General features: G+C 37.8%; 2 protein-coding genes across 2 annotated transcripts; one reads left to right on the top strand and one right to left on the bottom strand. All coding sequences in view use genetic code 12, as the record gives it.

Moving 5' to 3' along the window:
- Positions 1-1,304: 1,304 nt before the first annotated feature.
- On the bottom strand, positions 1,305-2,243 carry CPAR2_303850 (uncharacterized protein; the record flags this gene model as incomplete). The annotated part of the gene is made up of 1 exon (XM_036807766.1): positions 1,305-2,243. The coding sequence occupies one exon, from the start codon at positions 2,241-2,243 to the stop codon at positions 1,305-1,307; it is 939 nt and encodes a 312-aa protein (XP_036664571.1).
- Positions 2,244-8,207: 5,964 nt separating this feature from the next.
- CLN3 (cyclin) lies at positions 8,208-9,311 on the top strand (the record flags this gene model as incomplete). The annotated part of the gene is made up of 1 exon (XM_036807765.1): positions 8,208-9,311. The coding sequence occupies one exon, from the start codon at positions 8,208-8,210 to the stop codon at positions 9,309-9,311; it is 1,104 nt and encodes a 367-aa protein (XP_036664570.1).
- Between the last annotated feature and the right edge of the window lie 3,551 nt (positions 9,312-12,862).

Raw genomic sequence — 12,862 nt, 5'->3', positions numbered from 1 at the left:
ATTTGACAAATAACCATCAAACGCCCTAGGACCTGAGAAGAATTTCAGTTCAACTAAGAAGGTTTTTTTTTTCTCCCGGTTTAGTAATTATCCAAAATGTACAATAATAAACTCAGAGTATAATCATTTTTGAGTGTTGTTGATGAACTAACTTTTCTTGCGGATCTTTTGTGTCTTACGTCTGCATAATAGATTGATTTGTGTAATCAGACAGAAAATAATCAAAGACACAATTTTTTCTTTGAGTGAAGCAGCAGTCTATCACCAGATTGGAGAAGTAAAAACTTCATAAAGTAAACCAGTGGATATACAATTAACCTTGTATATAGTGAGAAGAAAGAGAGTGTGTGAGAGAGTTGTCTTGTGAAATCTCAAAGAAACAGTGACTCAATTGAGTACTCAATTTATTAATCTTTTCCCCTATTTACTGATGTAGTCTCTTGAAAGAAAATTACGTTTATCTTGCAAACGAAAATTTTTAGACCCAAAATCGCTTGAGATTTTCATTCTACGTCTATATTTCCTTGAACGAGACGGAAATGTAGAGATATTCCTTCTGGAACCCCCTCGGCTCCCAAGACCCGATCTTCCCTTCCCCACATCAATTCGGACAATTAAGCGCTGTAGACTTGGTCGATCTCAATATAAACCACCTCAGCACAGTTTCGTCAGCAGATGGTTTATAACTTTTTTGTGTTGGTAATAGCAATGTTGATGGAAAAACCTTATTTCTTGTGGTGAATTCCGTGATTGTTATTTCACGGTCCTATTCCTTTTTTTTTTTTTATTGTGTTGAGAAGGAGCTTGTTAAGAAAACAGTGGTTGCCTTGGGATGGTGAGATTTCGATTTGTGGCACGTGATCTTCTTATTTTTGCAACACAAAATGCGTTACGGTTTAAAATCCTGCAGAGTTTAAGGAGTTATAATATATAATTCGCGACAAGTGTCTACTATTTATATCCTTCACCCAAGCCACAATTTACGATAATTACCAATTTTAGCTACAAGATGCAAGACAGCTTAATTATATAAGCAAGTTATATTATAATGCAAATACAAAAACAAAAAGGTTTCAATTAATTAGCCCAAATAGGATCAGCAAAACATAGGAGAAAGCCGAGATTGTCCTCAATAACGATCGGTGTTAATATTGTCGCTGTGGGAGGGAAGAGAGCCTAGTATCGAGCAATTATGCGTGTACCTGAGTGCTTGATGTCATCGTGTGATTCCATCAACCCAAAGGTTGTCTGTATCCAGCATCAACATGGAACCTCTCAACTATCTCATCGGTTAAAAAGCACATTCACGCATCCCTCAATGAATTATAGTGCTCACCCAATCCATATGAATGCTTATAATATCCCAATTGCAACTCTTCTTTAACACCTGCACAATCATCATCATCATTATCATTCCTAACGCCCCCTGCGTTTGCCTCTTCATTGATCTTTATAGTTGCAGCACCAGCCATATGAATAGCAATACAACAGTTAAACACTTTAGCTAATGCCAAGATTTCCATATCTGATCCCCACATTGCCGTCGTAGTCAATTCATGACAGTATTCTTCAACGTCTCTAATCTCACCAGCTTCTTCATCAAACAAAAACGGCACAAAATCATCCTTGTGTGAAAGAATGTATTCTGCTGACAAGTCTCGCAACTCTTGTATTGACTTTTCAATGTGATGTCGTTGCTGCAATTGGTCTTGAATGGATGCAAAGAGACAATGGCCATCGGGTTTGATTTCGTGCAATTTCAAATTGTTCACAGCTAATAGCTGGTCCATTGAATCAACCTCTATCTGTCTGTAATCGACTGAGTTGGCAGTTTCTTCTCTCGCTTCAGTTTGCATTCGTTCGATATCAGCTTTACGTTTGGCTAATCTTTCTTTTTGACGGTTTCGCCTCTTTGGCCCAGATTGATTCCCGGCCAGTTGTTCATCAGTGGATGAACTCACGGGATGTTCTACTTTATCTTCTACCGATAGCTCTGCCAACAACTGTTCTGGCGTCAATTCTTCCTGCCCGTTTTGCAGTCCATCTGGGTTCTCTAACTGTGCTAATTCCTCAGCATGCTTTCTCTTCAAGGCATGCTCTAGTTCTTGACATTTGCTCAATACCGATTTTCTTGTTTTCTTAGTCGCTTGTTTCTTCAACCCTGTGATAGTTGCGATGAGGTCCTTGTTTTCCTTTTTGTGGCGTTGAATCAAGTCGTCCTTGGTCTCGGTGCTCATTGTCATGCTCTACTCTATATCTTCTGTTATAGCCAACTAGCCGGCACTACCTATTTTTTTTCGTCCTCCGGTGAGATGAGCTGAGATGAGATGGAAGGGGGTACCAGTAATTGATTGTTTGTGTAGTGATTTTTTTCAACTCGACTGAATCACAAATCACAAGTCAAAACACATTTGTCGGTGACATTTTCGTCGATGGAGGAAGTTTTTTTTTGTTGCAAGCTTTGTACCAGCAAACAAAGACAAAGACAAGACAAAGACCGTTGAGAAATGGGGCACTAAAGTCAATTGACATAATAACGGTGGCGACGAAATGTGACTACATTGTGGCTCAATTGATGAAATGAAAGGCACCCAAAAAATTTATAAGTTGGTCACAAGACTTGTAATAGAAAATAAGATGACACAATTGAACACCGCTCTTTTGTTGAATTGATTTGCGATGAGCTAAGAGGGGCGATGCTTGTTGCCTTGCGTGTTTGATTTATCCTCGGATAATATTGGCGAAAGGAGCTGCTATAGCATACAATCGGTAAATCGTATCTTGTGCTCTAAGTGATTTATGGGTGGTTTAGTCGACTGGTTACGAACTGTCAGAGACAGGTGATTTACTAAGTATTACGAACATAATCATTCATAGAGCCTACGAAAGAATAGTATCAGGTGGGAATTTCACTCCCTTTCCCTTGATTACAGTAAGCGCCTTGATCAGCTGTTGAATAAAAAGACAAGTACTACTAACCATTGCATAAGAAGGGCGTACTATTGTGAGCCTCGCTTCGTCTCTTTTCTCCGTTTTTGCCCAATTTTTGTTACCAGTTCATGTGGACAGTGAATCATCCGACTTCGTGCATTTTGTGAAGTTATGAGACCTCATCTCTCACGAAAACTTGCTTTCAACGAATTGAGTTTTTCACATTACGCAACATACCTGATTTAGCTCAAATGCACAAACTAAATCAAAAAAAAAAAAAGACAATTACGATGTAGGCATCACCTGAGTGTTTAGCAAGGCAGTTTAATGTAAATTAGAGGTGATGGTGATGAACATGACCAACGATACACTTTTGTTTAACTCAAGAATGTGAAAGGTGATAGGCAATGTCTAAGTTTTAAAACCCATCGAGGCATTGCTTAAAGCTGAGCTAAACACCTGCACTTGGTCTCTTTGTCTCTCCTCCCACTCACCTCCTCTTTTACTCATGCAAGTTACGTAATTTTTGGTTATAATTACAACGCTTTTGGAAGTTGCGCAAAATTAGATGGAAAAGGTGTAGGTGATGACAAATTATAAAGATGGAAATCAATTGGAAGGATGCAAAGTCGAACTCATTACGAACATCAAGAATGGGAAAAGAGGTGAACGGAATCACGTCAAATCAAACACAAGAGAAACACGAACTACTTTTTAGCTCCTGCTACTTGAAATAAAAGCTTGAGTTATTCACGGCGGAGTTTAACCTCTACAGTATCTAAAAATAGTTAATGGTTATCAACGTCTCCTATCTCATAAAGACGACTATTTCTTTTTTTCTGACTGTCTGTTTTCCAAAGATGCTTGAAGAAACGTAATTATACAGTTACAAAAAGAAAAAAGTTTCCAACTTTATGCATGGTATTCCACAATAGAAGCATACAAAGCCATTGGAGACGAAGAAAAAGGAGACAGAATGAGTATTGGTTACTTACACGTAGTATGAAAAAATGACTCGAACGAATTGAATATGGTAGCATCGTTTGGTACACGGCATCATCATGTCTCTGCATATGGAACCTTCTACTGTAGGATCAAACGTTTGCTCCAACAAAATTCTCTGCCCCTCCTCCCTTGACCGCTTAGTTGACAATTTCCACTATCGGTAATTCGATCCTCAATATCAAGATTTTTCTTATTTTTTGCATGTCTGGAGAAAAGTTAGAAAAAAGAAGAAAAAAAGAAGTTATAGACACAGTGTGTTTTTGTCCCACAAATCTGAACTTACCAAAATGGAGTACAGGACTATAACTTTTAGTTTAAATAGCCCATTGGGCAATGGAGTTCTGGTTCTCCATTTTTAAATCATGGTGAGTTGAAGTGACGGACGAGTGTGGATGCCGTGAGTCAATACGGGCGCCAATGTTGGCAGACACATTTGTTTGCATAGCATTCACTTAGAACGAAAGGTGAACCAAAATAGCTCCTGTTTTCTCCCCTCACTTGCAAAATTTCAGAATTAATATCTTTGTAATTTGCTCTCGGAGGTTAGCGTATTAATCGGAGAACAAGCTCAATATTTGCCTTTATTTAACTTTGTGTGTTATCATACTGGGCTTTCTGTGTATTCTTTGGAAAGTGTGAGTCGTCGTAAATGGTAGCATCGGCTAAATGATTCAACAATTCAAGGAATCAGCGCTAAAATAACAAAATTAAAATTTTAAAAGACTGATTAAAACAGACAGACACATACACAACAAGAAAAAAAAAAAGATTTCTGAGCACACGATTTCGATAATCCCGATTGGATTAGACGCTGAGCACCAAGATTCATGAAACATATAATAAGAGAGGAAGAGAAAATATGTGTTGTAGCCCTGGCACTCAATACTTTGTCAAAATGGAGAGAAGGGAGAGCGCTTTCTTTGCTGAATGGAAAGTTTGCTCTTTTTACATACGTATACGCCAGAAAAGATAAATTGCGCTTTTTTTGTACAACGGAAATTGATTTATTTAAAAAAAAAAATGGTAGTGGTTACCGAACTTTAAATTTTTTTGTCTCTTCTCCCTTCGCTCTCCTTTCAAATTATATAAAAGAGTTTTGCAATTTTGCGTCGCTGGAAAGAAAAAGGCATTCTAATTTTTTTTTGAATGAGCTTGTGCAACCTTGCAACTTCTTTTTATTTCTTTCAACCTTTTCTTGCTACTATTATTATTATCTTTTCCCGGTATTTAACGATCAGAAGTAGTTATCCTTTTGTGTAGTAATTAACAAAGAATAGTAAAGACAGAGGAATAAAGAGAGAAAAACAAACGTTTGTGGGTTTCCTATATTCCATTGTCAAATTTGCTGTTCAAAGTGGCGTATTTCGAAATTTGGAACGACAGGTGGTAGTAGTGGTCGTGGGTCTAGCCTGCATCTTACGTTTTGGTCGCCTTGTGGCCAAACGTTTATGCTTTTCATCCTCGTCAAAAACAAAAGGAATATGGATTGTTCAATATCCTCGTCAAAATGAAAAACAGCCGCTCCAATGTTTCAGATGAAGGTGATCAAGCTATACATTTTTTAAAAAAGAAAGTTAAATTGTCGAGCACTACATCTCACTTAGCTGTGCCTCTCTCTCTCTCTCTCTCTCTCTCTCTCTCTCTTTTGGGTATACTTGTTTTAGTTAAATTGCCTATCTTAATGTTTATTGTTTGCGGCCCCCTTTTTTTCTGCTTTTTATATTTTGTGATCATAAGCAGTGGAAGCAGACAGTGAAAACGATTTGGAATAACTGAAAAAGAGAAGTCTAAATGTGTGTCCTCTACACACAGGAGAAGTGGAGGAGGAGAAGCCAAAAAAAAATATATATATATATATGTAAACAACCACTTTTTGATTTTTTGCACGACCAAAATCAGGACAATTCCACTTTGACACTACATTTTATCAGCTCACACCCTAATTCACACAAAACATAATCCCAAAGTTGAAAACCAAACAATGGAATGGCATTTAACTCTCTACGGTTGACTCTACTCCTATTTTCCAAGGAGATATTGGTATTTAACAGACTCTTTTTTTTTCTCTCTCGGGACACGGAGCTAAAGATAACTCGGCGCAATAATTGACGACGAAAAGCACGGAAGCAGCTAATTGTAACTGAGTAGTAGAGAAGCAAACCATCTCTTGGTATCTGCAGTTGCCAACCAAAGTAGCTCGTCACAACTTTGTACAGTCAGGAACTATTGCTCTCCTTTTTACTATCGTAAACCAACTTTTTACGTGATCGTGTTGTAAGGTTGAGTTCAGGCTTTAATGCATAGTTGCGGAACAGTGTCTTAGATTTTTCTACATATAATAAAATGCTTAATTTAAAATCAGTTATGGAAATGTGCGTAACACTGTTGATTTGAAATAAAGCCGGAGTGAGAAAACTTTAAAGTGTGAACAAAGCCACTGAAGGTAACGCGTCTTGTATATATACATATGTGTGTGTGTGTGTGTGTGAGTTACTTTCTCATTGGCATTTGCAAGCTCAGTTATGTTGTGGTTGCTATGCCGTATATGTATCGGCGAAAGTGTATGTGGAACCACAGTTAAGCGCACACTCCTGTTCTTTAGTCCCATGTAAAAAAGCCTTTACTAAACAAGCTATTCCATTGTAAGAATGCCCATACAAGTCTAAGGACACTAAGAATACAATGTAGCTATGTGGTTACCCCTTTGTGTCTTAAATGATACGGCAGACACTTTTTTTTTTTGCTATTCAAGTTGAGTTTTGTGGAATGGACAACTTTTTTATGGTGAGACCTGTTTCTCTCTCCTTTAAGAGCTGTTGTAAAGTAGGACTGCATAATGGCACATATAACACAAAGCAAAGGGGACTACACAAAAACGAAAATTCTCTTTTTAATTTTTAAGCGTTTAAACAGTTTTGTATATACCAGACACACACATACAGTACAATACAATCCAATACGTTTTAAAAAAAAAAATTGCAAAACTTGACTTCAATTCATATAAGAATAAACCAACATTCCTTTCATTTCAACCACTACTGGCTCTCAATCACCTACCTTTTCATTCTTCTTTTTGATATATTCATTAACCCAGAAAGTTCATCAACTTGCATTCAACCACATCCATCATAGCCATCGTCACCATCATCATCATTACCCGCTATTACAATTCACCCAGGGTTATTTCACTTTGTTTCTTTTAAGAACAACCACCTTTCCTCTTTTACCAAAGACACAATTCTCATTTCATCCACAATCACCGACTAGTTTACGTTCTTTCACTTTTTCTGTTTTTGTTCATTTGTCACGTTTTTCAATTGGTTCATTTGCGGTAGTTTAAATATTCGTCCGTTCGTCATTATCATCATTGTCTTTACTACATTCACAATCCCACCTGCTGTTACTTTCACTAGTTCAATCACAAGAGGGAAAGAGATATAGTATCAATATCGTACACACACATACACACATTATTCACATTGAGACACCCACAAAACTACATCAACATTGACAAAAGTTTCCAGTGAACAATTTCATCATCGCTATTCATTTTGTTTGCTTTTTTCGTACCTTGTGTCCTTCATTCACTTGATTATTGCATTTTGTTGATTTTGGCTGATACCCATTGTCATTTCAACTTACTTACCACCAAAACATCACGTAAAAGCGGACACTACTAGAACCACAATTGACAGGTCGTAGATTACAAGGACAATCTTTTAACCCAATTGCCCCCACGTTCTTATATTCAGTTTATTTTTTTGCATTCACTTTCACGGTTTACGGCTACATATACACATACACATTTCGTTATCTCAGGTTTTACCCACCCACCCCAAACTTTTTGTTACAATTATAGATTAGAAATTAACTTCCTTAGCTCAAGATTAGGTTGTTATTGCAAGAGTTGATACAAGAAGATACACATACACGTTACAAACACACACACTAAACATTTTTTTTATTGCATTTGTTGAATAGTACTGGCTGCTATTCGATACACATAACACATAACACATACTACTACTACCATCACAACTTTGCTGCTTACGATTGGCAGCTTGGTACTAGTCATCACCACATTGGACAATTTACAGGACATTACGTGGCTACATTTACGTCATACATCATTTTTTTTTGGAGGTCAAAACTTTCGTGTGGATATAAACCATCAATTTTTTTACCACCACATTGGAAACTAACCACATCGTTAACACAACTACATTGATATAACATAGACACACACACACAAGTGCTTTCATCACATTGTCATGATTTCGTCTTCTTCACCTGATGTTTTCCATCAGACAAGAATTGTACAGCTGCAAATCAAGTCTTCGAACTCCAATTTGCAACAAATGGAACGCAAGACTCATACATCAACAGTTTCTGAATACCAATTGGATATGTTGGAACACCTATTATCGGTTGAATCACACACGTTACCCAATGTATCGTTAATTGAACAACAACCAGAGATTAAATTGAGCATGAGACCTTTGTTGCTTGATTTCTTGATGGAAGTAATTACAATTCTTAATTTATCAAGATCGACATTCCCGTTGACGGTGAATTTAATTGATCGTTATTGTTCTACTAGAATTGTCAAGAAGCAACACTATCAATTGTTGGGGTTGACCAGTTTATGGATAAGTTGTAAAAACTTGGATCCTAAATTTAAGATACCTACATTGAATGACTTGCGCAAGATTTGTGTTGATAGTTATAACAAGGAGTTGTTTATTGAAATGGAGAAACATATTCTTAAATCCTTGGAATGGGTTGTCAACAGCCCTACATTCGATGCTTTTGTTGATGTATTTCTCAACATGTTGGTGTCAGTAAATGATGCCAATTATTCATCAGTGATCAAGAAGCACTACAACAAAATCAAACTTTCATCATACTACCTTGGTGAACTATTTCAGTTTTACCCAAACATGTATTTTGAGTACTCGTCATCACAAATTGCCATTCTTGCGATCATGTCAAGTATATCAACCTTGAAACTTCCTATCAACATCATGACCATTATGAACTTTTACAATACATTGTTGGATAATGGAACTATGCAATTGTCAATTGAAAGTTTCCAAACTGTGTTTAGAGCCATTAGAGTATTGTCGTTGCCAAATAGTTTACAACAGAAGTACTGTGTCAATCATCGTGGTAACAGTAATCACAACAACGGTAATAACAGTACCAATGCAAACCAAAATCTACCACCAAAAACACCCAAAGTGTCAATGCCATTGACGCCGGGGCCTAGTCCTGAAGAGAAGGTGTCACGGAAAAGACACAATGGTCATATGGATTCACTGATGATGGTTCATGAGAGGAAGAGGAGCTGTATAGATTTAGGAGTAAGAATATAATGATAATAGTTGTATGAGAAAAAAAGGTGAATATTGTAGAGTTGAGAATCTAGAACATGAAAGGAGAGTTTGGATATGCACATGTGTCACCATCGTCTCCCCCATTGTTCAAACGATCGACACTCTGGTATCGGTTGGCCAAAGGCTGGTGCCAAAAATAATCCTTCCTATGTTGGGCATGGGCGTATTGTTGAAAAAAAAGATCTTCATACAACAATTGATCTACACGTTCATCGCACGACGGTTAAATGAAAAGCTTCCCTTTTCTTTTTTTTTTTCTAGTCCTGAAAGGAGGACTCTAAGGCGACGATGGGGTTTCTAGGGGAAGGGGGAAGGGGGTGAACCGTATAGACCTATATTTCGATAGTCGGAGTAAAAGAATGACAATTTCATCGTGTTTCTTTCTATTAAAGTTTAGTCTCAGGAGTAGGGACATTTCATTACCGTGTTTGGTTATATATATCTCTTTGATACTCTAATTTAACCGGATTTAGCACATTGCGCATTATTTTCACAAAACACAACTGTGTCTGTTGAGCATGTAGTTTTCTGTCTGGTGCTTGAAACAATGCCACACACACTAACACACACACACACCCACACGTTTTACTCCCGATCCCATTGCGTCGTCGTCAAAGCAGCATGCACCAGAGAGCAAACGTTCACGTTCATTAACTAACAAAAACGCCTGGAAGTTTCACGAACTTGGTCCTTCTTGCTTTGATTGACTGCACAGTATCCCTCTTGTCATCGTCAAGAAATAAACGTATATGGCTAGAAATAGGATCGAAAGGAAAAAAATCACATGACAAAAGCTGAGCTTTACTGCTTCATTACGTGACCACCTCGTCTCGTAAACTTTTACCTGGTTGTGGAATAGCCTGGGAGGGGAACTGATAAGAAAGAAGGAAAAAAAAGCGACAATAAGTCGAGCATAACTGTAACTTTAGATCGGTGTCTGAATTTAGACACACCTCCCCCGTAGTAGAGTGTCGCTCCATACAAACAAGCACATGATACTTTTCTTCCCAAGCAAAGACCTTAAAAAAGCACATAAGAAAGACGCTTTTCATGTATGCGCTTCTATTGCTTTAATCCGGGATGCAGTCGCAATTAATACGAAAAAAAAAGCGGAAAAAGAAGAGAGGTTGTACATATAGAAAACAGGAGACTTTTATTTTTTTTGAAGAAAAAAAAAAGAAACACCCAAGATCCTCTTTTTCCCAATCTGTAGCATTTCTAAAGCTTTGATGCTTACGGGATCACTTGATTTTTATCTGTAAGCTGAAATTGCATACGACCCACAGAAGAAAATGTTTCATTTGCGCTTGTTTCAACTAGGAATTCACATGCTGATCAAAACCATAGTTGAGGATGTTAAAGGGTTCACATGAAAACTCGTTGTCACAGTTGAGAGTGTCGAAAGAAAAAAGATATCGGAAAATTTTTAGTCCTACCCGTGTGACAGTGTTCTCCTCTTCCAAGTTTCTTGTCAAACTAACGGGCCTCGGTACAACACTCAACAGCAAACGTTTGGTCAGATGGAAGTTTAGAGCTGAAGAGGTCTTATTATGGGAGCAGGAGCCATTTATACGAACAATCTGTAAAGACAATAGGCTCAATTACATTGTAATCATGTGTGTGTGTGTGTGCGTGTGGGCATAGTTCTATTGTCTAGCAACATGAAATAGAACCAGCAGATAAGGAAGTCGAGAATTGGACAGGCGTAATTTTGTGCGAATGGGAGTAAGAATAGCCGCATTCAGTAGTGAAGGAGAAGGGCGGGTAAATTTTATACACTCAACATTACTCTGGCTGCACAAAGAGAAAACAATAGAGAAAGCAAGAATTCTTATCGACGATCTAATTGGATGGGGGTGGAAAACAAGAGTTGTCCGAGAAGTTTACTATAACCAAAATCCCTTTGAGCATAAACTACTCTTTCCATAATTTGCGAGTCGGAATAAGAGTTCTTCCATGTGTGGTTAACTTCTGCTCAATTTATTGTCCCCTTTGTCAAGATCACCAGAGCTCTCCTAATAGAATTCTCTTTATATCCGTGTCCGCCCTCACAACTTGTGTCTGAAAAATCTCGACCAAAAGGGAAAAAATAACACCATGTGCCACAAAACACAAAAGCTTCAGGCAGCAGACAAAAATGTTCTTAACCTTGTCTCTGTTCCAAAATGTAACGTGGTAATAAAGGTCAAAGAAGAAAACCAAAAAAAAAGGGGGCCAACAATAACCTAAATGCATTGGTTATAAAGAACACCAAAGAATAAACTAACACACAATGGAGGAGACAGGTGACGCAATCCGTTTTATGAATAAAAAGGAAGATCTCATAACCAGAACCCAAACTAAAACTAAAACCTAGCAAACCACCTTCCATTTTTTTTCTTGTCCTTTATTTTGCTTTGTTCCTGCTGCAAAGAAAATGGAGCTTTACGTCACTATGACTATAAAGTTGAAGAACAACAGAAAACTCATATTCTTAGTCCAACAATCCGAGAGTGCTTAAAATTGAGTCTGAATTTAAACCGGTACTATCGTGAGTAGACCGGAGTAGCTCATAACCATTTCGGGAAATTATCGCCGTACAATAACAAGAGGGGGGTCAAGGAAATTCGTTTATCCAATGCGGAAAAAGAGATCAAATAGACGGAACGTTTGTCGTTTCAGTTCCGATGGGACAGAAAGTGAGTCCTGATAATGGTCTCTCAAATCGCGAAGGAGAAGAATAGAATTTTCTCCGTTGGCTCTACACCCCATGCCCCCTCCCCCGAAGTAGTCTAAAAATAAATTAAAATATTGTCTTGCTGAACCGAGTTCTCCTTCTCTGCAGTGGTACACCTCTTTTGTGCACATGAAGCCGACACAACTTAGCCACAATTCTAGGAGCTACCATGTCCACTATTGTCATATTCAAGTTCATTACGTTGGGATTGATCGTCAAAACCTGCATAAAAGTAGGAGATTGGCCAGTCGAACAAGAAAATACAATTGATTGTTCTTAAAGGCCTCCCCAATTCGAGTCCTTGTGTGCTACTTGAGAAAAAGTTGTTTCTGCCTTAGAGACACATACAAAGTTTGGGAGTAACATATTGCTACCGACAATGCAGAGAGACCCTTTTCCTCATTGAATGTCTTTCACCCCCTTGGGTCTTCTTCACTCGATAGAGCTCATGAGAAAGCATGTAAATTGTGAAAGCTGGTTGGACTTCGCACACCAGACACTTTTAGTCTATCAGAATACACTTTGTGATTATTTTGCAACAATAGAAGAAAAAGAAAAACAGAGAAAAAATAAAAATAGTTTTGGGTCGACAAAAAGATTTCTATTGTGTTGACGATTAGTTCAATTAGTTCCATTTGATTGCTCGAGACAAGACAAGAGTAGGGGTTTTGGTTGTCTGTATTTGAAAAGTCACCTCACCCGCTTTCTATTTCATAAGATCATGAGACTTTTTTTCCCATAGCCATTGTGAATCACGAAACAATAGGGAATTGTCTCATATGCAAGTGTTATGTGCGTGTGTCTCATTTATTTC

This window comes from Candida parapsilosis, contig 005806 (assembly GCF_000182765.1).
Source record: "Candida parapsilosis strain CDC317 annotated contig 005806".
NCBI classification, from domain to species: Eukaryota; Fungi; Ascomycota; class Pichiomycetes; order Serinales; family Debaryomycetaceae; genus Lodderomyces; species Lodderomyces parapsilosis.
The sequence above is the reverse complement of the archived record's forward strand: the minus strand, read 5'-3'. Positions and strand labels throughout refer to the sequence as shown.